General features: G+C 41.9%; 2 protein-coding genes across 2 annotated transcripts in view; both read left to right on the top strand.

Annotated features, from left to right (window-relative positions):
* Positions 1 to 504: 504 nt before the first annotated feature.
* The window catches only part of LOC108931941 (butyrophilin subfamily 1 member A1-like), a 40417-nt gene continuing 12934 nt past the window's right edge, over positions 505 to 27987 (top strand). The window contains exons 1-2 of the mRNA XM_029256431.1: positions 505 to 517; positions 4391 to 4465. Coding sequence (XP_029112264.1) covers positions 4393 to 4465 — 73 coding nt within the window. The 5' untranslated portion in view covers positions 505 to 517; positions 4391 to 4392. The remainder of the gene's footprint in view (positions 518 to 4390; positions 4466 to 27987) is intronic.
* LOC108931942 (butyrophilin subfamily 1 member A1-like) lies at positions 4558 to 13565 on the top strand (the record flags this gene model as incomplete). Its single annotated transcript, XM_029256333.1, has 6 exons — positions 4558 to 4900; positions 5314 to 5595; positions 5927 to 6052; positions 10275 to 10285; positions 11793 to 11802; positions 13030 to 13565. Coding segments are annotated over 6 exons (1308 nt in total), but the record flags the coding sequence as incomplete, so codon positions are not given.

Here is a 27987-nt window from a genome sequence, read left to right on the forward strand (position 1 = left end):
GTGTGAAGACAAAGAGGTGAGACGTGGACCCTGGGGCACCTTCTTGGACAGGAAACACAGAGAACGTGAGACACAGGACAAGGTCAAGACTGAAGTTCTTTCTCTTCCAGCTCCAGGAGACATGAGCTCTGGGTTCTGCTGCCACTCCTCACTGTAGATCCATATCCTCATCATTGACAAATGGCTCTTTTCTACAATAAATCATAATTCCAACAAACTGCTCATCAGATTCAGCAATAAAGTCAATGATCAACTTCCCTTTATTGTCTCTTTGTCTCATAATCGTAACACAGTTTTTTCCCCGCAATATTATCTTTCAATACATTATATTTATTATAGGAACTGCAGTCAAAATTGATCAACTCGTTACTTTTCAGCCTTCTCTCATATTTCACTATTTCACTTATATTTGGCAAAATTTCAATATATTTACTTAACAACTCCCTTCTGCTTATCAGTATTTTAAAAATGAAAGTAAAACTTTTCAAAATAAAGGACCACCGAGTGACACGAACGGGTATGTTTTTCTGAGTAAAATAAACCGCTGTTTAATTTCAATAATTACATTGATACATATTGATATTCGCTTAATTTTGCCTGGAATAACTTTACACCGCTTAATAGATTTTATGCTTCAAATTTGTTTTTTTTTTTTCTGGTAACTGAAATATGTATCACACAGAGGTGGAGTAAAACACGTTAAGGAGCGTAGCTGTGAGTGCAGATCGCGGGCATGAAGACACAACTGCAATGTCCATAAAACAATGTTTATTAACATTTTATATTGTATATACCATATTATAATTTCTTACATTTAATACACACACACACATGTTAGCTGAAGCCGCTTGTCCCTATATTTAATATATTATATTATAATTAATTATAATTATTGCATAGGGCGGGGGGTGCGGTGACGCAGTGGGTTGGACCACAGTCCTGCTCTCCGGTGGGTCTGGGGTTCGAGTCCCGCTTGGGGTGCCTTGGGGAGAACTGGCGTCCCGTCCTGGGTTTGTCCCCTTCCCCCTCTGGCCTAACGCCCTGTGTTGCCGGGTAGGCTCCGGTTCCCCGTGACCCCGTATGGGACAAGCGGTTCTGAAAATGTGTGTGTATTGCATAAGGCGACGAGAGGAAACTGCGAGAATAAAGTGAAGTGTTACTCTTCTGCCAGGAGATAACAGTCCTAATAAGAGTAACTCCAGACAGACATGAACCATGGTAGCAAACACACACGTTATGTCCACAATCTGCTAAATGGAATTTAACTATTTACAGTGTAGTTCCTCACTGCTCTCACTAGGGGCACCATTGAGTAACATGAGTAGCTACATACTTAAAATTGTATTCAGTTTTCAGCCCCACAGTCATTTAAATAACTGTATTTACATTGTTTTGTAATTCTGCTGACTAGTAATATATTGTACATGTTAAAATGTTTCAGTAATTATCTCACTATATGACATTTTACCATGTAACAGTTTTACACAAAATTGATGACATCCACTGCTTTTTTATTCTATCATAATGCTGTTACATACACTAAGGTGTCTGTTGAGTCTTTTGCAAGTTTTAGGATCTACATTTTCAGTCAGATTTTATCTGTTGTTTCCTCTGGGGGGGTTGCAGTGGCACAGTGGTGCAGTGGGTTGGACTGGGTCCTGCTCTCTGGTGGATCTGGGGTTTGAGTCCTGCTTGGGGTGCCTTGTGATGGACTGGTGTCCAGTCCTGGGAATGTCCCTCCCCCTCTAGCCCTTCACCCTGCGTTGCTGGGTTAGGCTCCAGCTCCCTGCGACCTCATATGGGAGAAGCGGTTCAGACAGTGTGTGTGTGTGTGTGTGTGTGTGTGTGTGTGTGTGTGTGTGTGTGTGTGTGTGTGTGTTTCCTATGATTCATTGTTTTAATGACTGTACAGAATAAATTCACTGATTACTTGGAGCAACATGTGAGTTTGTTATAATATTCAATTTATGTCAAGGCAAGGTCTTTTTTCCTAATTTCAGCAATCAGAAGCTGTAAAATTGTAATCCAGATTTCTTCTCCATTTTGTGCTTTTCGAACATTTGCATTTCACATTTTCTGTGCCATTTTATGTACTGTACAATTGGTGTATTTTCAGTTGATATGTTTGTAATCTCTGTGTTTTAATCATTTAGTTCAGTTTATTAGAGTATGATTCTAGACATTCAGCTCAGTAAAGACTAGGGTGCGAAGGAGTTGGACATAAAACTTACTATATAGAGACACAACTACACACAAAGTATACAAGCAGCAGCAACAGGAACAAACAAACAAAAGGAGAAAAAGGGAGAGAAGGAGGAAAAAGAGAAAGAGGAGACAGAGGAGAAGAAGGGGAAAAAAAAGAAAAGAAGGGACAGGAGTGGATTCAAATGAGGAAGAAATGGTTTATGACAATGGGGGTGCGGTGGCGCAGTGGGTTGGACCACAGTCCTGCTCTCCAGTGGGTCTGGGGTTCGAGTCCCGCTTGGGGTGCCTTGCGATGGACTGGCGTCCCATCCTGGGTGTGTCTCCTCCCCCTCCGGCCTTGCGCCCTGTGTTACCGGGTAGGCTCCGGTTCCCCGTGACCCTGTATGGGACAAGCGGTTCTGAAAATGTGTGTGTGTGGTTTATGACAGAAAACTGAGAGCCTGTCAGACACCAGTGATTGTTTTTTGTGGAATCTTCTGGAGTTTTATTTAACCGACAACTTTAATGCAACTTTCATTCATTTATCGATTTGAACAGCAGGTTACTTTTTCCTGGAGTAATTCAGGGTGATTACCTTCATCTAGGGTAAAATAGCATGAATGACACTCAGTCCAAGAAAATTCAGATTAGAAACATCAACCCTAATTGTGCACCATGCAGTAGTATGTATACCATGGTACAGTGTACCAGTTATGAAGGTAGTGCTGACAGTCCTGTCCTCCTCTTCCTAAAGATTTTATGATCTTCACATGAAAGTCATCAAAATCTGGTTCTCTCTCACTGAGTCAGAAAACTATGTATAGTCACATAATCTTATATTGTTTAAAGACATGAGAGTGGTCAATAACCACATGGATTTTTGAACTGAGGGATGCACTGATATCTCTGAACACACACACACACACATTGTCTGAACCGCTTGTCCCATATGGGGTCGCTGGGAGGGGGAAGGGACACACCCAGGACATAAGGCACCTCAAGTGGGAGTCGAACCCCAGACCCACTGGAGAGCAGGACCCAGTCCAACCCGCTGTACCACCATGCCCCCCGCATTGATATGTTTACAGTAAATTTTTTTCACTTCACTCAGACATCAAACGTCAGTGATGTGGACAGAATGCTGCTGTATTTGTATCATAGCTGAGTGAGAAAACAGGAGAGTTATTTGCTTTTGTTATTTGCAGTTTATTACCCTGAAAGTACTTCAGAACCTGAAGATTTTTTTTTAATTTGTTTTTTTGCTTGTTGTTGAGTGTTTTTAATGTGCAATACATTTACATTTACATTTATTTATTTAGCAGATGCTTTCCTCCAAAGCGACTTCCAATGAACTCTATAGTGTTATCAGCCCACACACATTATTCACCACGGTGACTTACACTGCTGGATACACTATTTACAATGGGTCACTCATCCATTCATCAGTATGGAAGTGTGACCCATTACCCATAGCCTTTAAAAGTTATTTTATACAAGTATTATCTATAGACAGTAGTTAAAATACATTTTTCTAGCCTTTTATATTTGCATTTTTTCCATATGTGCTTTGATAGACTTAAATTCTGCTTTGACACCTGAAAGTAAAATCTTTTTGAGTCACTGATTCATGTCTCTGGTGTTTTAGCATCATTTTGACATACATGTGAGATATTTTGTGGCCTGAAAAACAGATAATGGATAAAGGATAATGAAAGAATCATATAACAACACCTGGCAACATTTTAGATAGCAGGCTGGTACAACACTGAGCTTCAATATAAAGCATAACAGTTACTATAGTAAATCAGTTGGGTAAGAATTAGCAGTTGTTTTTATTACTGCACTGAGTCCTTCACACAACCGCCTAGCTACAATAAATATTTTTTAGTACGCTTGATCCATTTTCAGGTACTCTATCAGGGTAAATAAGCAGCAGCTTGTAGTGTAGTGGTGAGAGCTGCTGCCTTTAAAGCAGCAGGTTGTAAGTTTAGACACCACTTCTGGCTGTAATACCTTCATGCAACCTACTTACCCTAAATTATTCCATTGAAAATATCCAGCTGTACAAAGAGCAAACAAATTAGAGGTAGGATACAACATGTTTGAGGAAAGCATCACCTAAATAAATCAATGTTGAATGTATAATATGTTGATGACATCCATATGTTCTCATGACTGGTGGTTTCTATATATCTGTTTCTTCCAGTGATGAAGATCAGTTGGTCTGAGTGTCTCTGTTTCATCCTCCTGCTTCTCCAACTCACCACTGTCTCCACACTGGGTACATATTTTTCCTCAGATAAAAAATCTCAATCATATTGTCTCTGGAACTGAATAAATTCTCAGTGTGTGTTGTTCTTCACAGAGAGTTTTGAGGTTCTTGGTCCAGCTCAGCCTGTAGTTGCTGTAGCTGGTGAAGATGTTGTTCTGCCCTGTTACCTCAAACCCAACATCAGTGCTGTTGACCTGCATATCGAGTGGCTCAGAGTTCAGACCGAAGACCCACTTGTACATCTTTACCGGGATCATCAGGACAGAAATGAGAATCAGATCCCATCCTACAGGGGAAGGACATCACTGTTCCCTGAACAACTAAGGAGTGGAAATGTTTCACTGAAACTGAGAAATGCGCAGGTCTCTGACAATGGAGAGTATAAATGTTTTGTGGAGTCTCAGAAGTGGTATGGAGATTGTTTCATTCATGTTCATATTAAAGGTAAGAACTTTGTAATGGTTATTAGTTGAAGTTTTATTTATAATTATTCAGACCCGGTGGGATGCAATGACACAGCGAGTTTGGTTGGGGCCTGCTCTCTGGTGAGTCTGGGGTTTGAGTCCTGTTTGAAGTTCCTTGGAGCAGACTGGCATCCCATCTTTGGTGTGTTTCCTCCCCCTTCAGCCCTGTGTTGCTGGGTTAGGCTCTGGATCACCACAACCCTGCTTGGGACAAGTGGTTTCAGACAGTGTGTGTGTGTGTGTGTGTGTGTGTGTGTGTGTGTATTCAGACTCATCCATTAATATGTTTCTTAATTTTAATGTTGCCTGAACCTTTGTAATTCTTATTTTCGAAATATTTCCCATTATGTTTTTAAGTTATTGACTATTCCAATCATTCTCCTTCATTTGTAGCTGTAGGAACCCATCCAGTGATCTCCAATGAGGGATATAAAGAAGGAGGGATCAGTCTGGTGTGTGAATCTAAAGGCTGGTACCCTCAGCCTGAAGTGCTCTGGATGGACAGTGAAGGACACAGTCTCCCTGCTGGACAAACAGAGACACACACAGACAGTATGGGTCTCTTCATTGTGAGACGACATGTTATTGTACAGAAGGCAGAGAGCAACAGGTTCACCTGTCAAGTTCTACAAGAGCAATTCAATGAAATGAAAGAGACAGTAACTGACATCCCTGGTGAGTTACACATATTTAGTATAAACAGCTCAATGGAGACACTTAGGGTAACACATGTTTAAATTACTGTGAATAATGAACAAGTTAGAAATGTCACATTTTTTATATCTTCCTGATTTGTACCCTGATCTATCGGTATGAAAGTTTTCCCACGCTGATCATAGTTTTCTAAAGACCAGAACTCTGGTACTTGTTTACTAGTTTCTTCTGGTTAAGTAAAACATTAGGACTACAGGTTCTGTGCTTATTAAATTGGCTATTTTAGTTTTTAATAGCTGAAAGATGTAAATCTGTAATCATTATGTGAAATGAATTATTTTTTGTATTCCAGTTGAGATGTTCCATTGTGCCCATCCTTGGAAGGTAACATTTGCTGTGATCTTCAGTCTGGCTGCCGTTGCTGTTATTGGATGCATAGTTTTGATTCAACGTTTTTCAAAACTGCGAAGAAAGAGAGGTATTTTTAAAAGTTACTGTTCACATTTATGGTTTTCAGAGTTCAAAAGTTATAGTTGAAAAAGGTATTATGTGAAAGTAATTTTCAGTCACAGCTCACAGCAATCATTATAGGTTATGAATTATATTAACTGTGAGGGATACTTGAGTTCTACAGGCACCTTCACACTCACTGTCTTACTTATACTGTCACTAATAAGAGTCACTTGTTAAAGGTTATTTATTATTAGCAAGTATGGACATTTTAGAACATGTCCAAAGAATATTTAAAAATTACTCCTATCATGAAGCTCACACCTAATAAATGTTGTGTTCACAGTTTTGTCGCAATTGGTTGTAACTGGTTGTTGAATTGCACTTTTTAAGGAACTTAAAATATTCACTCAGAATTTAAATAATTTATCACTTGTCACCAAAGCTGAAGGATGAGGAAATATGATAAAATGTTAAAACTCACATGCAAATATTTATATGCAGTGTTTGACTGTAGTGTTTCATTACACTGACCTCATAACATAATTTCATTAATCTCTGTTTTCACTGACTAATTACAATATTTACTCTTACATCTATAGGTGAGCTCAAAGAACAATATGGTAAGTAATACAGTTGTATAAAAGCGATGTATGAAATGTTTGAAAATTGCATATTCAAGACATATATCAAAAAAAGAAAATTAAGAACAATTTATAAACAAACACTTTACACATTTAACATTCCCTATAACACTTACTATGACATTTACACTTGTGTCTGTTGAACCACACACACACACACACACACACACATTTTCTGAAACGCTTGTCCCATACGGGGTCGCGGGGGAACCTGTGCCTAACCCGGCAACTCAGGGCGTAAAGCTGGAGGGGGAGGGGACACACCCAGAACGGGACGCCAGTCCGTCACACGGCACCCCAAGCGGGACTCAAACCCCAGACCCACCGGAAAGCAGGATCTGGTCTAACCCATTGCACCATTGCGCCACCGCACCACCACGTGCCCCCCCCGTTGAACCAGTTTACAGTAATTATTGTGGCCCTTTGCCTGGTTCATGCGTAGTATTTCGGAGGACCTCATTACATAATTTAAATCTGTTTTGACTGTCTAATTACAATATTTACTCTTTCATGCACAGGTCATCTGAAAGAAGAGCATGGTAAGTAATACAGTTGTATAAAAGTGATGAATGAAAATATTGCAATATCACTTCTTTAAGATATATATCAATAATGGGAACACTTTCACTTACCTCTTTTTTCACTGATAAAACTATTTCTATCATTTCTGTGAATGAGTACAATGGATGAAAAAATGTTAACGAATGACAGAATCACAGGGTATAATGTGGTACCACAGTCAGATAACTTGTAGAAATTATCATGTTGAAGTCAATCTTGGATGCAGGCTGATGCAGCAGCAGTTTCCTTCATCAGGATTTCAATAAAAAAAAAAAAAAAACAAATATAATTTTTAAAATATTTGCTTATCTTGCTGTTTTATTGCTTTTCAGATGATCAAGTCAGTTTAGGAGTTTCTATCAAATTTTTGGTGATTTTTTGTGAATGAACAAAAAAAAACAACAAATAGCATCGTTGTTTCCATAAAATTCAGTTTATTATTTACATCATAGCAGAGAGATGACATTTTAGAACTGTAGATTATCATCAGGTTTTGGTTCAATTCAATTCAATTTATTTTTATAGAGCGCTGTTTTCATGCAAGAGGGGCACAGTGGCGCAGTGGGTTGGACTACATCCTGCTCTCCAATGGGTCTGGGGTTCGAGTCCCGCTTGGGGTACCTTGTGACGGACTGGCGTCCCGTTCTGGGTGTGTCGCCTCCCCCTCCGGCCTTACGCCCTGAGTTGCTGGGTTAGGCTCCGGTTCCCCGTGACCCCGTATGGGACAAGTGGTTCAGAAAACGTCTGTGTGTTTTCATGCAGTGACACAGAGCGCTTTAACACAGGCAAAAGGCAAGAAAACCAAATACATCTGATAAAGAAAGCAAGAAGACAGTTGACTAACAAGTTCCAGGTTATTGTCATGTCATTATACACAGATGTCTTTTAGAGAATATTTTCTTCACACAGTTTCTGGTGAATCATAGATAATCACTTTAGACATTTAACATTCACTGTGTCACTTACGGGGGGTGCGGTGGCGCAGTGGGTTGGACCGCAGTCCTGCTCTCCGGTGGGTCTGGGGTTCAAGTCCCGCTTGGGGTGCCTTGTGGCGGACTGGCGTCCCGTCCTGGGTGTGTCCCCTTCCCTCTCTGGCCTTACGCCCTGTGTTGCCGGGTAGGCTCCGGTTCCCCGTGACCCCGTAAGGGACAAGCGGTTCTGAAAATGTGTGTGTGTGTGTGTGTGTCACTTACTATGATTTTTACACCTGTGTTTCTTGAACCAGTTCAAAGTAATGATTGCGGCCCTTGGCCAAAAAAGGTTGGACATCCCTCAGTTATGTGTTGTATTTTAGAAGATTCTGCATGCTGTTCAGGTTCACCCATAGTGTGTGTATGAGTGACAGAATGAAAGTTAATGAGTGAGGAGATAGATGGATGATCACACATTTCTTGTTCAGTGAAATCATCATCATCATTGGCATCCATCAGTCTAGAAAGACCATGGAATTGCACCTTGGTTTTGTCCGCTTCACGGTGGTTTGCATCGCCGGCCATGACTGTGAAGGCCCAAACGAGAATGACAGTCCTTGCCACAGTTGCAACAGATGTGCTGGGTGCTGTTCATATGTTCCACTTGAAGCCTGACCTTCCTGCATCTTCGCCTCTCCTCAGCCTGTAGTTGCAGCTTTTGTTCGCCACGTCCCAGACCTTGATGAAGTTCCCGCCTCCAGCTGCAACGATCAGTTGCCAGCTCCTCCCAGCCGTTCACATTAATGTCAAGCTCTCTCAAATCCTTTTTGCACACATCCTTGAAGCGCAAATGGGGCCGTCCGGTTGGACGTACACCAAAGGCCAGTTCCCCATACAGGATGTCTTTCGGGATCCTTCCATCATCCACCCGACAGACGTGCCCTAGCCACCGTAGCCTGCGTTGCCTGAGGATGGTCTGCATGCTTGGCAATCCAGCCTGATTAAGGACGTCACTGTTAGTAACTTTGTCCTTCCACGAGATCTGGAGGATGCGTCTGAGACAACGCAGGTGGAATGTGTTCAATCTTTTCTCGTGGTGGGCATACAAAGTCCATGTTTCACTTCCGTAGAGCAGAACTCCAAGAACGCAAGCGCAGTAAACTTCGGTGAAATACAGGTGGTTCTAGACTTATGAAAAGGTTTTGTTCTGATGACCCTGTTGTCAGCTGAAAATCCCCTTGTTCTATATTGTATAAACCATAAGGATATGTGAGCAGTTAATATATAAATGTTACATTATATAATATATATATATACACACACCCACCCACACACACACACACACACACACACACACACACATTTCTGAACCACTTGTCCCATACAGGGTCACGGGGAGCTGGAGCCTAACCCGGCAACTCAGGGCGTAAGGCTAGAGGGGGAGGGGACACACCCAGGACAGGACATCAGCCCGTTGCAAGGCAGCCCAAGCGGGACTCAAACCCCAGAACCACTGGAAAGCAGGACCTAGTCAAACCCATTGCGCCACCACTCCCCCACATTATATAATAGAGCTTTGTTATATGTTTTCACTAATATCATACATATTTAATGTTAAAATCATAGAAATGTTACAATAATAATTGTTGCTAAGAACCTGAACACTGACTGAGCCCCAAACAATGACAACTATTGGCGTTTGAGATTTGAAAATAATATAATAAGGAGGGATGACTGTCATAAGTCACATATGTTGTAACTCAAGAATTACCTGTAAGGTGATGGAATCGTGCACAGTAGGGGGTGTACTGATCAACAACACAGACCTGTAAGTTCATGAAGTTAAGAGTTCAAGTGTCAGAAAGGTCTTTTACTGCAGTAACTGTAAGAAAGTTACTTCACCTGACAAAGTCCAGCAAAATACCCCAGTGTACACATGCCTGAAAATATAGTCTTAACATCAGTCATGATAAAACCATTTGATGAAGATGGGTGGCAGAAAACAGTTCTAAAGGTTATATATTTTATTATATATGTAAATGAATTTATATAAGAAATGAGATGAGCTACTGTACAACATCTTGGTGATCATTTCCTCTGTCTCTGTTTAAACTGACACTCCTGTTCTCTACAGATCAGCTCAAAGTGTGATTAACATAGTGTCTTTAACACTGTAGGTCATCTTGGACAAAGATATCAGCTAAAAAAAAAACTTACACCATTAAATTGTCTCAAAACATGAATCTACTGTGTAGTGACACAAAAATACAAATACTTTGTTATAATAAATGCACACAAATGGCAAAAAGGCGGAAACAGAATAAGAGACTTATTTATTTACAAGTAAGAGAATGAAAGAGAATCAGCAGATCTCTATGAAATTTTAACAGCAAAACATTCCAGAAGCAACAATTCATGCAAGAAGCAATGTAAGAAAAAAGCATGTCAGAAATATGGAAGAAAGATGCAAAAATAATATTGATTTGACACAACTGATTTTTTGAAAAATAATTGATTCCCTTTTAATTTGTATTGAAGATGAGAAAGGAGCTTCTCGGAGTCATAATGTGATGAAAAAGAAAATATTTGGCTTTGAATAAAACAGTTCGGTGTTTATTCAGAACACAACAGCTGAACAATAAATGTCACTGCAATGTTAACTGGTTCATGTTTATACATTTTATCAGTCCATAAAACAGGCATAATGTCACAATTATTAATGGAAAAGTAAAAATACCATTACAAGGACTTTTGAGTTTCATGGGTAAAATAAGGTGAACACTACATGTATTGAGAGAGAAATGTATCATCACCTCCTGTACAGCTGTAGTTACTGTCAGTAGAACAGAGATGGTGCTACTGTACCTGCAGAAACTGAAGAGCATCACATACTGTCCATACTGTATTTTACTGTGTTTGTACTTTAACAAAAGAAGGAGTCACAAAAAGTCCGTAATATAACAGTATATGGAGTCCATCCTGAGTAAAGTGACTGTGAAAGGTTTGTTTCTGTTACAATCAGAGCCCAATAACTATACAGATAACAGGAGATAAGAGGGAGGGTTTAGACCCAGGAGCGGGTGCTGTCGTTTCGGAGTCAAAACACGGGAACAATCAGAGACGGAGGTCGGGGACAGGTGAGGATCTTCCGAGGGACGGACGATGTTTCAGGGGCCAACCAATACTCTGGAAACCGGTGAAAAATCCAAGGTCAAAAAAGCCAGGAGAAGCAGGAACGTTAAACAGGAAATAGGATACTGGGAAACCAACCCGCTGACTGCACAAGCTAACAGATGTGCAGTGTTGATTCTACACCCGTTGCTGTGACGGCGCTGCCTTTATACCGGGCTGTACTTACGGGTGCTGTCGCTGAGGATGTGGGTGTGACAGATTTCAATGGACTTACATAGCTTTTCTAGCTGTATTTTCCATGTCCAGCTGTAGAAAACATGTGCAGAAGAGCTGGTAAGTAGAGTGGAGCTGAACTGATCCCACAGAACTGAGTTTGGTTCTTCTTGTATGAGACTCTGTCCTGTAAGAATGGACACGAAAGACACTGAGACAAGTCCAGACTGACTGCAGTATCTGCTGTGCCACTAATTCCATGTGTCTCATTTTTATTTCTCTCTCTACAGAACTTCTGAAGGCACAAAGATACGCAGGTGAGTTTCTTCTGCTTCTTCTCCCCATTGCAGCTCTTCTCTGTAGGAGACACAATAATGACTGATTGGCTGCATTGAATCTGGACTCTCATTTGTCACATGATTGACTGACAGACACAGGATATGAGCACATTTATTGACCTTCCTTTCCACAAAACATATGAGTGATGAGAACAAGTGACTGTTTCTCACAAGAGTTCACTTCAATCCACACTGAATCTTTAAACAGAAACAAATAATCCCATGAGGTATAAGCAAAAACATGGCTTATTGTTTGTTTAGTTTAGTCATGAACACCTTAGAGAATGAAGGAAAAACAGTAAAATAAGGTACGGTTTGAACCCAAAAACAACCCAGTTGATGAAACACAGGTGTAAACAACAAAAGAAAAACAAGGTAAATGTGTTGTGGTACAGTAATGAAGGGGGCGCAGTGGTGCAGCAGGCTTGGCCGGGTCCTACTCTCTGGTGGGTCTGGGGTTCAAGTCCTGCTTTGTGACAGAGTGGCGTCTCGTCCTGGGTGTGTCCCCACCCCCTGCAGCCTTGTGCCCTGTTTTGCTGGGTTTGGCTCCGGCTCGCCGCAACCCCATATGACACAAGTGGTTTCAGACGGTGTGTATGTGTGTGTGAAGTCATAAATGTGACTCCACAACCTTTACATCTTGGACCAGTTTATTTATACAGTGTTTGAAGGAGAAGCAGGTGTGTTGGGAGCAGGTCGGTGTGACCAGAGCAGATTATATATAATTCTATCATTGTTTACTTCATTTTTAACTTTTAATTAATATTACTGTCTTCATTAATATTAAGTCAAAACAACTTTTCAAACATAAATGCTCTTACACTGTTTTCTCCAAGGTAGCATATTACTACAATTTCTTCCTAAAGCACCCTGTTACAAGAATTAATATTAATTAATAGTAATACCTAAAAATTCTATTAATATTAATTGCTAAAATAAATATTAATGCCTAAAAATTCACTCATTCTCTCTAACCACTTGTTGTGATCGCTGTCTCGCACACACACACACACACACACACACACACACACACACCGCCCTCTGAATAATTTAAAGTTTCCATCCTTCTATTTTCTAAACCGCTCAATCCTTCTAAGGTCAACAAGGAGAGCAATATAACATTTATGTATAATATACTGCTTAAAAAGTGTTATTTTTTATCATATTTTGAAATGTAATAATGGTCCACCTCTCTGTCCTCCACAGTTGATGTGACTCTGGACCCTGATACAGCACATCCTGAACTCATCCTGTCTGAGGACAGGAAACAAGCGAGACATGGAGACACATGGCAGGATCTCCCTGACAACCCAGAAAGGTTTAAATGCTGGATAAGTGCCCTGGGAAAAGAGGGGTTTTCTTCAGGGAGACGTTACTGGGAGGTGCAGGTTGGGGACAAAACTGACTGGACTTTAGGAGTGGCCAGGGAGTCCATCAACAGGAAGGGGTATTTTCCATTGAATCCTAGTGGTGGTCTCTGGGCTATCCGTCTCTGGAACGGTAATGATTACAAGGCTCTCACTGACCCCCCTGTGTCCCTCAACCTAAGTGTGAAGCCCAGGAAGGTGGGGGTGTACGTGGACTATGAGGAGGGTCAGGTCTCCTTTTACAGTGTGAAGGACAAGTCTCACATCTACACTTTCACTGGATATAAATTCACTGAGGAACTTTATCCATACTTCTGGCCAGGCTTCCAGAACTCAACCCCACTGATCATATCACCTGTCAGTGACACAAACTGAAGAAACGGATTTTAGCTTTTAATGTTCAGGTCATGGTGCTATATTCTGATTTAATTTTCTATCTCACTCTCATTCAGGGTTTGTAATTTCTCCATCTTAACATGTCTTTTGTACATTGTGTTGCTTTTAAATAAATATAATTGAACAGTAATTGTGTTTTAAGGTTACTTCATGTGGAAGCAAACAGAATGACGTCAACATTCATATTCAATCATTTTCAAACTGATCAAAGCATCATATACTATATTATATATATAATAATATATAGTTTAATTTATAACAATACATTGTTACACAGGGTGTTTTTGTGTTTTAGTTCTCATGACAGCTGATGATAAATTGGAATAGGCTATTATAATAGGTTTGTGTGTGTGTCTGTGTTTGTGTTTGTCAGCCTTGAGGTTTCCTATCTGCTGTGCTGCAGCTCTATGGGGTTTGTGATATGACTGTGGCTAAATAAATATACATTTTCATACTGGTCTCAGTGCAATAACAACAAATATCCATTTTTTAAAAAAAGTGTCTTTGAATATTTGTTGGGGGCACAGTGGGTTGTACCGCGTCCTGCTCTCCGGTGGGTCTGGGGTTCAAGTCCCGCTTGGGGTGCCTTGCGGCAGACTGGCGTCCCATCCTGGGTGTGTCCCCTCCCCTTCTGGCCATACGCCCTGTGTTACCGGGTAGGCTCTGGTTCCCCGCGACCCCATATGGGACTAGCGGTTCTGAAAGTGTGTGTGTGAATATTTGTTCCTTTTTGGGTCTCAGTGACACTTTTTTAAGTTAATGTGGCTGCCTTACATGCAAGAGCAACAAGTAAAGTAAACAAAGTGAACTTCACCCTTAGGGCTGTAAAATATCTGTGACTTTTACACCAGTGATAGTACCTGTTGTAGGTGGTGAATGTAGCAGCTCTATGGTATCTGATTTCTACAGGACTTTTGAAAGATTTTTGATTTATTCAGTACTAAAAATTCTACTCTTTTTATATCACTTACTGTATCAAAGCATGTTCCTTAACTACTCTTGTTTGTCACTAGTCGGCTTATTTGATTGCTTCTTTGGTCATTGAAAACTCGGGAATTACAATCACATGTTGATGGAGGAACGGAACATTAAGTGTAATAAAAATGCCCAAATGTGGTCATTTACTTGCAGTGTTATTTTGACACAGAAATGTTATTTGCTCAGCGGAGAAAACTTTGAAACATTTACGACTGTATGTTCTTATACACCTCATTGTATGTTTAATTTCCCATGTGCAGGTAATTGAAGACATGGGGTGTTGCTACTAAATGTGCTGCTGATGGTTACTAGATGTAAAGAAGTTGTAGTCTAGTTGAGTTCAAGTTTCAAGTTTATTGCCATAGATACAAGTACCATTTACATGTATCATAAAATTCTTCTTGAATGCTTCTCCACAGACCATGGACAAGGACAGAGACAATAGAAATACTGCACAAACAAAACAGTAACATTGACAGTGATTAGTGCAACAGCAATAGCAATAAATAATGGTAACAGTAGTAACAATAATACCAGTTGACAGCTAGAGAGCTCAGAATGGGAAAATGAGAAAAGAATGCTGAATAAAGTCACAGTGTAATTTACCAATGTGCTTGGAATGTAACAGTCCAACTCTAGTTACTAGAGGTAGCACATTGGTTAGTGTTGTATATTCTTACTGAAGTGGGGTAAAAGCTGTTCCTGTACCTAGCTGTGTGGGTTCGAATTGATCTGAGCCATTTCGCAGATGGCAGTGATGAGAAAAGTGCCCGTGTGGGGTGACTATGATCTTTCATGATGCGCATCGTCTTTCTGAGGCAACGTGTGGTGTAGGTGTCCTGGACGGCTGGTAGCTGTGTGTCGATGATTTCCTGAGCTGCTCTGACCACGCTCTGTAGGGCTTTCTTGCCCTGTATGGAGCAGCTGCCACCCCAGGATGTAATACACCCTGTGAGGACGGACTCCACAGCACACCTGTAGAAAGTGGTCAGGATTGTAATGGACCTCCGGGCTTTCTTCAGACACCTGAGGAAGTGGAGACGTTGATGGGCCTTTTTTATGGTTAATGCTGTGTGCTCAGTCCATGTGAGTTTGGCAGTGAGGGTGACTCCTAGGAATTTGAAGCTGTTGACCCTCTCCATAGTGTCCCCTCCTATGTATATGGGTGCATAGCCATCTCCTTTTTCCTGAAGTCAATCAGCAGCTCCTTAGTTTTATTGACATTAAGAGACAGGTTGTTGTCCTGGCCCCACTCTGCCAGGAGCCTCACCTCCTCTCTGTAGGCCGTCTCATCGTTGTTGGTGATAAGACCCACAATGGTGGTATCGTCAGCAAACTTTATGATGGTGTTGGAGCTGTGACTGGCCACGCAGTCATGTGTGATCAAGGAGTATAGCAGTGGGCTCAGGATGCTTCGCTGTGGAGTGCCAGTGTTGAGGATCAGTGGGGAGGAGGTATTACTGCCAATCCGCACACACTGGGGTCTGTTGGTGAGGAAATCCAGGATCCAGTTGCACTATGTAGCACTCAGTCCCAGCCCTAGTAGTTTCTGGATCAGCTTGGTTGGGGTGACAGTGTTAAATGCTGAGCTATAGTCTACAAACAATAGCCTTGCATAGTAGAGCAGGATGCACCTTTGTGTGAAGTGTAGCAGTGGTCAAGGGTTTTTGAGCCTCTGGTGGGACAGAAGATGTGCTGATGATACTTGGGGTGCATTTTTCTGAAATTGGCTTGGTTAAAGTCCCCAGAGATAATGAACAGTCCATCTGGGTGCTTGTTCTCATACTTACTGACGATGTGGTACAATTCGTTCAGAGCGCTGTGTGTTTCCTTGGGGTGGGATGTAAACTGCAGCCTTGAGCACAGCTGAGAACTCCCTGGGCAGGTAGAACAGTAAGCATTTGATCAGAAGGTATTCGAGGTCCGGAGTGCAGTTCTGTGCAATCACTTCCACATTCGTACACCATGCGTCATTAATAAGAAAGCATACGCCCCCTCCTCTTTTTTTACCCGGAGAATCAGTCCGATCTGCGTGGTAAATTGAGAAGCCCTCGGGCTGGACCGCATGGTCCGGCGTGCTGGCGGTGAGCCACGTTTCTGTAAAGCAGAATATACAGCAGTTCCATAAGTCTCTTTGGAATTTAAGTCTCTGAGATCATCCAGTTTGTTGTCCAGAGACTGAACATTGGACAGGAAAATGCTGGGCATCGGAGGTCGTAGCCCGCGGCATTTCGCTCTCATCTGTACGCCGGCCCTGCGGCCCCGTTTCTGAGATTGCATCTTCTGCGTGGTCTCAGGTGGGATGCGGTCATGATGTTGTTCACAGCAGAACTAAGATAGCGAGTTCAGCTCTCTAACGCTAAAAATTGCGTCTAATCGCACTGTTTCACATATTTGCAGAAGTGTTTGGCGGTCATAAGTAATAAGAGAGTAAACTGGCTGGAGGAATAGTGACACAAACAAAATAATATACACTAAACTAACAAGTCTGCGAGGAGAAGCAATCAACACATCGCCTCGTGCCGGTGCCATGTTCCAGACACTTTTCTCCAAAGAAACGTCCAATGAACTCTATGTAGTGTTGTCAGTCCACACACCTTATTCACCAAGGTGACTTACACTGCTAGATACATTACTTACAATGGATCACTCAACCGTACATCAGTAGAACACATTCTCTGTGGGATTCACACACTAAAGGTCAACCTGAACAGCATGTCTTTGGACTGTGGGAGGAAACCCACAGAGATACAAGGAGAACATGCAAGCTTCACACAGACTGAGTGGTGATCGAACCCACATCCTCTTGCACTACCCAGGGGCTATGAGACAGCAGAACTACTTGCTGTGCCACTGTGCCTCCCAGTACCATAGACACTATTGGTATGAAGGCAGTGGGTTATTGTATAGACTACAGTCAGTACTGAAATAAAAATTTTGCAATGTCAACTTCCCTCTCTGTGTCTCAGTAAAGATGATTAAGTCTAAAATATATTTTCCATGAGGGGAGCATGATGGCACAGTAGGTTTGGCCAGGTCCTGCTCTCTGGTGGGTCTGGGGTTCCAGTCCTGCTTGGGGTACCTTGCAATAGACTGGCATCCTATCCGGGGTGTGTCCCATCCCCCTCTAGCCTTGTGCCCTGTGTTGCTGGGTCAGGCTCTAGCTTGCTGCGACCCTGCTTGGGACAAGCAGTTTCAGACTCTGTGTGTGTGTGTGTGTGTGTGTGTGTGTGTGTGTATTTTCCATTAAATGATGTGCTTAACTGTGTGAAAAAGTTCCACATGGTGCCATATCCATCCTATCTGGTTTCCCATTTCAAGAGCCTCCTCTGCATAATTAATAGAGTAATCTCATCATCCCACATTCAGACTGTCTGTTAACATACAACATAGATTTTCCTAGGATTTGGACTTGTATAATTTTCACAAAATACTCCCAAGAAGGTGAAGTCATTGGAGAATTGTTTCCTGGACGTGACTGTAGGAAAGTTGGAACAAAATGAAAATATAGTTTCTACAATTTATATCACTATAAAGGGGTGCGGTTGCGCAGTGGGTTGGACCACAGTCCTGCTCTCCGGTGGGTCTGGGGTTCAAGTCCCACTTGGGGTGCCTTGCAACAGACTGGTGTCCTGTCCTGGGTGTGTCCCCTCCCCCTCTGGGCTTATGCCCTGTGTTACTGGGTAGGCTCCGGTTCCCCGTGACCCTGTATGGGACAAGTGGTTCTGAAAATGTGTGTGTGTGTGTGTGTGTGTGTGTGTGTGTGTGTGTGTGTGTATATCAGTATATTATATATTATAACAGGGTGTTCTGTTCTGTTGTAGTTATATCAGCTGGTGATAAATTGGAACAGGCTATTATAATAGATGTATGTGTATCTATAACTATACCTGTATGTGTGTGTGTGTGTTCATCAGCCATGCAGTTTCCTGTCTGGAATGCTGTAGCTGTGTGTGTCAGTGATACAACTGTGGCAAAATAAATAAAATAAATTAAAAAAAAAACTTTAAATATTTGCTCCTATTTGGTCTCATTGACACATTTTTTTAAGTTGATGTGGCTACCTTACAGGCAATATCAACAATTAAAGAAAGGGCACAACCTGGAGGATGAGGGGACTCACCCCGGACTGGATGCTGGTCCGTTGCAAGGCATTCCAAGCTAGACTCGAACCCCAGACCCACCAGAGAGCAGGTCCTGCGCTGCAATGGGAGGCATTGCTGGTCTAGAACTGAACAAAGTCATTTTTCAGGAGCTGTGGGAGGGTCACAGTGGACTCGATGGACATGTCAACCCAAAGTCGGAGGTGGGCAGACTCTGCAGTGTTAAAGGTAAACCATCCACCGAACTCCTCAGTCTTCGTTTCAGCCTGAAGAACTCCTGTGTTGGACTCTTTCTTCATGATATACTTTGTTAAACAGGCGATGTGCTCATCAGCTACTTGAACAACATGTAAATGTAAATCAACCAATTCTGTTTTGACTGCGGTCTCAGCGGACGGTTCACCTTTAACACTGCAGAGTCTGTGCACCTCTGACTTTGGGTTGACATGTCCATTGAGTCCACTTTGTCCCCTTGCATCTTGCATCTGGAGTTTCCAAACCTTGACAGGGAGGGTATTAGTACACCTGGAAAACACTGTGAGGATGCTGTGGGTTCCCTGGTGAAGAAAGAATCTGTAGTGGAGTTTCATCAGACTGGTGTTGAACATGGAATCCACAACGACGCGAACAGTTTAGAGCGACGGTCAAAACACCTAGAACAGTCAAAGCTGCAGCTGCAAGATGCCAAAGTGCCTGGAGAAGCCCATGTGAATGGTGCAGATTACAAGGTGGAGAATGAGTCCAAAGGAAAGTGTCACCAAGAAGAAATGAGGAATGTGATAATGCAGTTGCTGCTGTCAGTGAAGACCACAAGAAATACTGTACTGTGTCTAAGAGAGTGAAACCATGCTTGTGCAGTGAATGTGCCAAATGTACCTTTAGTCCAAGTGAGCTGAAAAGGCATAATCTCATTTACATGGGTGAGAAAAAAAGCATGAAGTGCTTTGAAAAGTTAGTAATGCAACACATAAAATCCATCCTCCTTCCTACTCTTGACCCACTGCAATTTGCGTATCAGACTAGACGGTCTAAGGATGCTGCTGTATCCTCCACCCTCCACCTGGCCCTGGCACACCTGGACAACAAGAACACCTACATCAGAATGCTGTTCATTGACTTCAGCCCAACATTCAACACCACCATCCCTCAGCAACTCATGGGCAAACTAGACCGGCTGGACCTGAACACCTCCCTCTGTAACTGGATCTTGGATTTCCTCACTGGAAGACCTCAGTCAGTTCGGACTGGCAGCAGGACTTGAAAGACCACCACACTAAGCACAGGGCCGCCCCAGGGGTGTGTGCTCAGTCCCCTGGTCTTCACCCTACTGAGTCACGATTGTAAAGCAAGATCCAGCTCTATCCACATCATTAAGTTTGCTGACGATACAAATGTGGTGGGTCTCATCAGCAACAATGATGAAACATCATACAGAGAGGAGGTAGAGTAACTGGCTGGGTGGTGCAGGAACAGCAATCTCGTAAATGTGCGGAAAAGAAAGGAGATTGTCATCAACTTCAGGAGCGCTTGTACCTATCATCCCCCACTGACCATCGACGGTTCTGCCGTAGAAAGAGTCAGCAGCACCAAATTCCTGGGGGTGCACATCACCGATGACTGCTCCTGGATCACCAACACTGGATCATTGGCCAAGAAAGCCCATCAGCACCTATATTTTCTGTGGAGGCTGAGGAGGGTGAGTGTGCCACCACACCTCATGCACACCTTCTACAGGGGCACCACTGAAAGCATCCTGACCAGCTGTATCACTGCATGGTATAGGAACTGCAATGTCTCTGACCGCAAAACCATACAGTGCATAGTAGCTGAGAAGATCATCGGTACCCCACTCCCCTCCTAACAGGACATCATGCCTGCTGTTCCCACAAAGCCTCCAAAATTGTGGGCGACCACACACACACCTCTCCTACAGCCTCTTCAGCCTACTGCCGTCTGGGACAAGATACAGGAGCATATGAGGCGGCTCCACCAGACTGTGCAACAGCTTCTTCCCCTCAAGCTGTCAGGATCCTGAACTCTCTGTACCACCTATAATCACCCATTACGTACCAGAATCCTGAACTCGTACCACCGGAACCAACCCCCCTCCCCCATCCAGAAGGCCACCAAACACTTTCATACAGTCTGCAGAGATTGTCCTCTCAAGTCCCTGACAGTCTCAGCTGAAACTTCACTTAAATTGGTCTCACTCCCAAGTATAGATGCTCTTTTTCTTTAAAATTCCACATCAACCTACATGAGGTCACACTGATGCTCTTCTCCAATTACTGCAAAAAAACTCACTTTTTTGTATTACCACTTTTAAATCTGTTTACATTTCTATTTATTGAACTGACCACACCACTGCACTTTATTCCAGTGTTTTTAGTTTAGTAGTTAGTTATTGTGAACTGTCTTGTAGTAGTAATAGTGTATGTTGTATATTGTATGTTGTTCCCTATGTCGCACCATGGTCCAGGAAAAACGCCATTTCACTACGATGTATGTTCTAAACATATTGAGGAAGTGACAATAAAGTTGACTTTGAGATCTTACTATTTAAAGCCTCATTATTTTTTTTTTGAATATGACATTTTAAATGGGCTGGTGGAAAAACTAGGGTTATAGATTAAGTTCTGTAGTGAGTTTTCTGTACTCTTTTCCTTTACATTGATCATTACATAGTTTTTTTTTTTTTTCCTTAACAACATTATGCAGATGCTTTCATAATTGCTTATCCCTGCGATACTGTAATTACAATTTAATGTTGTTTGTGGAAGACAAAAACAATTGATTTGTACCATTTATCTACCACAAAGGGCACGGTGGCACAGTGGGTTGGACTGGGTCCTGCTCTTCAGTGTCTGGGGTTTGAGTCCTGCTTAGGGTGCCTTGTGATGGACTGGCGTCCTGTCCTGGGTGTGTCCCCTCCCCCTCTGGCCTTACGCCCTGTGTTGCCGGGTTAGGCTCCTGCTTCCCACAACACCGTATGGGACAAGCAGTTTCGGATTATGTGTGTCTGTGTGCATTTATCTACCTTTTTGGATATAAAAGAGCCTGTGGTATTTTTCGAAAATTTGAGCTGAACTGAAGTTCAGGATAAAGCAGTGTTAGAATTTAGCAGGATGTGATCGCTTGGGGCTACCATGAGGCAAAGGACAGATGGAAAGGCCTCGTGGAAGAATATTCTTGAAACTCTGAAGATGGACACCTGCTTTATGGAGTTGCATCTTGTCAAAGTATATATTGTACTTTCTTGTATCTTATCCCCTTGTATATTGATATTTCTTTTTATATTTGTTTTAATACATCTGGATTTTATCTCTATAGTATTTCATTCACAGATTTTAGTGGCCTTGTTTTATTTGGTTCCTTGTGCACTTTTAACTGGTTTTTGATATTGATGACTGACTTATGTATGTGTTTTTTATTTGTTTGACTTTACGTTTTAGAGGGTATGGTAATGTTTTATATTGTAATTTAGAGGTATTTTATATGTTCTGGAAGATGCATGTATGTGAAATGATGATTTATAGATTAGGCTGCTATTGGGAGACGGTGCTTTCATGGGTATGTTGGTGTGGGGAAGACGTAGGCTAGTCATATGTTTTGAAGCCAGGAAGGGGGGTTGTCTTTCTTTTATGGATTTTGAATATGTTATTGGAAAGAGGTTCCGGTTCCCCGCGACCCTGTATAGGACAAGCGGTTCAGAAAATGTGTGTGTGTGTGTGTGTGTGTGTGTGTGTGTATTGGAAAGAGACTTTGTTACTGTATCGTGACAATGCATTTTATGTAATGATTTCATAGTAAGTTTTGTTGACTAACTGTAGGAAATGTAGCTGTTTTCAGTTTGTTTTGGTTGTAAATTTGTTGATAATTGTTTTTAATTGTGTATTATATTAACTTTATTAAAGTTAAGGGTCAAAAAGCAGTGAATTTGATTCAAATGAAACTTTTTAATATTGTAACTCACTAGCATTGTTAGCATATGCAATATACACTTTTAACTGCTTTTCAGTTACTTAAATCTGCTGTGCAAAATAAAATTAGACGTATAAACACAAAGTGACACTTGAAATAAGTGAAAAACGCCACTCAATGAAAATGGTCAAAATCTAAATACATGAAGGACCCTCCAGGGTTTCTCATTCTCTGAACTTTACTCAGACAATGTTACCAAAGATGCCAACATCTGACAGTAACGTTGGATTAAATATGAAATTTATAGCTAGTGAACTGCACCTCATGGGATGTTGTATAATTTAGAAATCTTAATGATATTCCACTTCTAAAGTTGAGAATGATATTGTGGTTTGAAAGTACACTAAACTGGTTGACTAATTTGTGAATATTTAGAAGGAAGTTACACAACAGAAGAGCAAAATATACTTTAACTAGTTTTTTAGGGTGGGTGTGGAGTTCACGCCCACAGTGACATGCGTTGGTAGACAAAGATAATGTGTGAAGTGTAGATTAACATGTAGTCAGTATAACTTTTGGATTATATTCAATTTTAGGTTATATTATTCATATTTAGTATAAAACCTAGGAAAATGGGTGCACACTGTTCAAGTTACATTCAATACTAAATTACAGTAAGAGGCAAAACTCACAGAATTAATACACACACACACATTTTCAGAACCGCTTGTCCCATACGGGGTCACAGGGAACCGGAGCCTACCCGGCAACACAGGGCGTAAGGCCGGAGGGGGAGGGGACACACCCAGGATGGGACGCCAGTCCATCGCAAGGTACCCCAAGCGGGACTCGAACCCCAGACCCACCAGACAGCAGGACTGTGGCCCAACCCACTGCGCCACCGCACCCCCTATCACAGAGTTAATAGTAAAGCATTTATTTTAACATTATTAATAAAATAAATTCACCAAAATGTAACAGTTAACCTCAGAAAAGGTGTGCTGCAATTATTGACTTTCATCCTCAGTAATTTAGGAGGTATGAGCAATTAGCACATTGATAAACATAACAATTAATATTAAATTTCCAAACATTCTGCAATTTAGCTTTAAAATTAGATTCAATTCAATTTATTTTTATAGAGCGCTCTTCTCACGCAGTGACACAGAGCGCTTTAACACAGGCATAAAGCAAGAAGAACATACAAACGAAGAAGACAGTCGACTAATGGCTACCATATTGAAGAACTTATTATAGAGTTATAATAAGATTATATTATATTAATATAATATTATAGAGATATATTAAATATATACTTATTTAAGTATACTGGCCACAGGGGAAAGGAACAAAAGGAACAAAAACTCCCAGCTGAAGGTTGAGGGAGAAAAAAAACCTCTGGGGGTCCACGGGCCAGTGGTTGCCCACCCCTCCTGGGCATTCTAGAACGTAACAATTGTAGTCAGTGTGTAACAGGTAGGGGGTACGGTGGCGCGGTGGCGTAGTGGGTTGGACCGGGTCCTCCTTTCTGGTGGGTCTGGGGTTCAAGTCCTGCTTGGGGTGCCTTGTGGCAGACTGGTGTCCCGCCCTGGGTGCGTCCCCTCCCCTTCTGGCCTTACGCCCTGAGTTGCTGGGTAGGCTCCGATTCCCTGCAACCCTGTATGGAACAAGCAGTTCTGAAAATGTGTGTAAAACATGTACTAATAATATTGTCAGTAGATGGCATCTTGGATCCCCGGCACGGATATTAAGTTGCTTCAGTACACATAAGTTCCTTTGTAAACTAATATATTTTTTAGTATTTAACAGATACTATAATATTTGTATAGAGAGAGCAGTGGTGCAGCGGGTTTGGCCAGGTCCTGCTTTCCGGTGGGTCTGCGGTTCGAGTTCTGCTTGGGGTGCCTTGCGACGGACTGGCGTCCCCTCCTGGGTGTGTCCCCTCCCTCTTCAGCCTTGTGCCCTGTGTTGCCAGGTTAGGCTCTGTTTCTCCGCAACCCTGCTTGTGATAAGCGGTTTCAGTCAATGTGTGTGTGGATACAAATAAAGGATTCTGTTTTCTGAGAAATGATATGGACTTTACAGAACTTAATGACAACATTAGCACTAAAGGAACCCACTTGGAAAAAAAAAAAAATCATAGCATTAATAGTCTAAAGATGACTTCTCGGCAGAATGTGTCTTCATCTGCCCCTACACTCTTTTGGGTCAGCACTTTTTTGCCATAGACTGTTGTACCACAGCTGTGCTCTTCCTCCCATTTTCCCCACAGAAAGAACAAGCTGTGTTATTAGCTGACATCTCTGCCTGGATAACAGTAACCTTCAGCAGAAGTTGTCAAAAAGATTCAGCAGGACATGGAGATCCATCATATCCTTTGGAAAAGTTACCATCTCACCTTAAAATTATTCCCTTGCTTTTCTTTGCTTTTCTGTCTATATAAACACACATGTATTGAGGTCTGTAATTTGTTATGGCTTCTGCAAAGTTCTAAAATAGTATGGAAAATGTCACAGAGGAACAGTAAGTGTATGTTTAAAACTGGGGCAGCCCAAGTAAATGTGTAAATTTCTACATGTTTTGTGGAATTTGTTTTTTTGCCCAAAGTTCAACATGAAGTATTTAAAACATGAAAAACACTCCCTATACAGCATAAATACACTACACTCCACTGTAGCAGAAAAGCACACAGTTCATTTACCTGCACGGCTAAGTGCCAATCCTGTTTTCACCAAGAAATTTTATTGAATAATGGCTTCAGTTTAGTGTGCTGCCTTGTGGGTATACAGCCCCTGGTGTAAGTGCACAGTGGCCATTGCTCACCTGTGAAACAGTGGAAGTGGCAGCATCGTCGCGCAAGACGAACTGTGGTAAAACACACACACACACACACACACACACACACACATTTTCAGAACCGCTTGTCCCTTACGGGGTCACGGGGAACCGGAGCCTAACCCGGCAACACAGGGCGTAAGGCCAGAGGGGGAGGGGACACACCCAGGAAGGGACGCCAGTCCGCCGCAAGGCACCCCAAGCAGGATTCGAACCCCAGACCCACTGGAGAGTAGGACTGCAGTCCAACCCACTGCGCCACCGCACCCCCTGTGGTAAAACAGTAAGGTGTAATTCAGAAACTGGACAAAAGTCTGGCTTCCTTTGCCAAAGATTATGTCGTCCAGCAGAGTCAAATCTTGGGCATCAATAAGCAGAGAGAGAAGCTTCTTTAGAGTCTCCAGTAGGATTTCCCACTGTGGGTAAAGTACTCTGTCATTTGTCTTCTTTTTTGGTATGTTTTACATCACACTGTCCAAAAATTGACCACCTGCAGGCGTATTGAATCCCAGGAACTGAATGGCTCTCTAAAGGTAAGCACACTTTCAGTTTCTTCACGCAAAGCGTTATAGAAATGTCAGCATTCTCAAAAGTAACCACAGTGACCGGCGCTGGTATAAAAACCAACAACTGTAATAGCTGTGGCAAAATAGGCCATATAAGGTGTGTGAGTAAAGACAATAAAATGGACATGAAAGTGGAATATTGTCATGCTGGAGACAGGTAGTGGACCCAAGTACAGGTTGGTTTTAATCGTTCAACGAGCCGAGGTTCGTACGACTGGACACAATCGGAGTCAGTAGTCGAGACCGGGCGAGGGTCAAAAACCAGGAACAAGCAAAAGGAAGCCGCTGAGACTGCAAAACCCACAAGCTAATTGCGAGAATCTGCGTCGAGGTGTGGACCTGGATCTCCTTTTATTCGTGTCCTGAGCACAGGTGTTGCCGCTCCGCTCGTTTCCGGTAGCGTGACAAATATAAACAAAATGTAATGACATGACAAACAGAGAATGTGAGAGGAGGAGGAGGAGGGACAGGGAACAGGAGGAGGGAGGTCAAGACTTAAGTTCTTTCTCTTCCATCTCCAGGAGACATGAGCTCTGGGTTCTGCTGCCGCTCCTCACTGGAAATAATCATTGACAAATGGCTCTTTTCTACAATAAATCATAATTCCAACAAATTCCTCATCGGATTCGGTAATAAAGTCAATGATCAACTTCCCTTTGTTGTCTCTTTTTCTCACAATCGTAACACAGTTTTTTCCCCCAAAGTCCGGCAATATAATATTATCTTTCAATACATTAATATTTATAGGAACTGCTTGATCAAAGCTCGTTACTTTTTAGCTTTCTGTCATATTTCACTATTTCACTTATATTTGGCAATATTTCAATATATGACTTAGCAGCTCGCTCTTCTGTTCCTGAGCATTTTAAAAAATGAAAGTAAAAGTTGTTAAAAAATATAACGGAACACCGAGCGACACGAACGGACCGGGTATGTGAATGTGTAAATGAACTGCTGTTTAATTTCAATAATTACACTCATAAATAAAGTTTATATTCGTTTAATATTGACATCAATAACTGTACACCACTTCATAGAATTTATATTTCGAATCTATTTTTATTTCTGGAACTAAAATATCTATCACAGACAGGAGGTGGAGTAAAACACGGTAAGGAGCGCAGCTGTGAGTGTAGATCGCGGAAACAATTGTAGTGTCCACAGTTTTTTTTAACACTTTATATAATATATATTATAATTACTTATATTTACACACACACACACACACACACACATTTTCAGAACCGCTATATTTATTATATATTATATTATAATTATTTATAATTATATATAATACGCAATAGGCGACAAAGAAAACAGTGAGAATAAAGTGAAGTTTTGTTCTGTCAGGAGATAATACTCCAAATAAGAGTAACTCCAGACAGACACGAACCATGGTACCAAACACACACGTTCTGTCCACAACTTGCTAAATGGACGATAACTATTTACACAGTGTAGTTCCTCACCGCTATCACTAGAGGCGCCCTTTAGTAACGAGATTAGCTACTATACTTGAAATGATGTTCAGCTGCAAGCCCTACAATCGTTTATGTAACTGTATTTATGTTGTTTTGGAACTCTGCTGACTAGTACTACACTGTACATGTTAACATGTAACAGTTTTACACAAAACTGATGACATCCACTGCTTTTTTATTCTATTATAATACTGTTACATACAGAGGGTGCGGTGGCGCAGTTGTGCAGTGGGTTGCACTGAGGCATGCTCTCCGGTGGGTCTAGGGTTTGAGTCCCGCTTGGGGTGCCTTGCGACGGCCTGGTGTCCTGTCCTGGATGTGTCCCCTCCCCCTCCGGCTTTACGCCCTGTGTTGCCCGCGACCCCGTATGGGACACGCGGTTCAGAAAGTGTGTGTGTGTGTACTGTTACATACACTAAAGTGTCCTTTGAGACTTTTGCATGTTTTAGGATCTACAGTTTCAGTCAGATTTTATTCTGCTGTTTCCTGTGATTCTGTGTTTTAGTGACTTTACAGA

This window comes from Scleropages formosus, chromosome 11, assembly GCF_900964775.1.
Source record: "Scleropages formosus chromosome 11, fSclFor1.1, whole genome shotgun sequence".
In the NCBI taxonomy this organism is placed as follows: Eukaryota; Metazoa; Chordata; class Actinopteri; order Osteoglossiformes; family Osteoglossidae; genus Scleropages; species Scleropages formosus.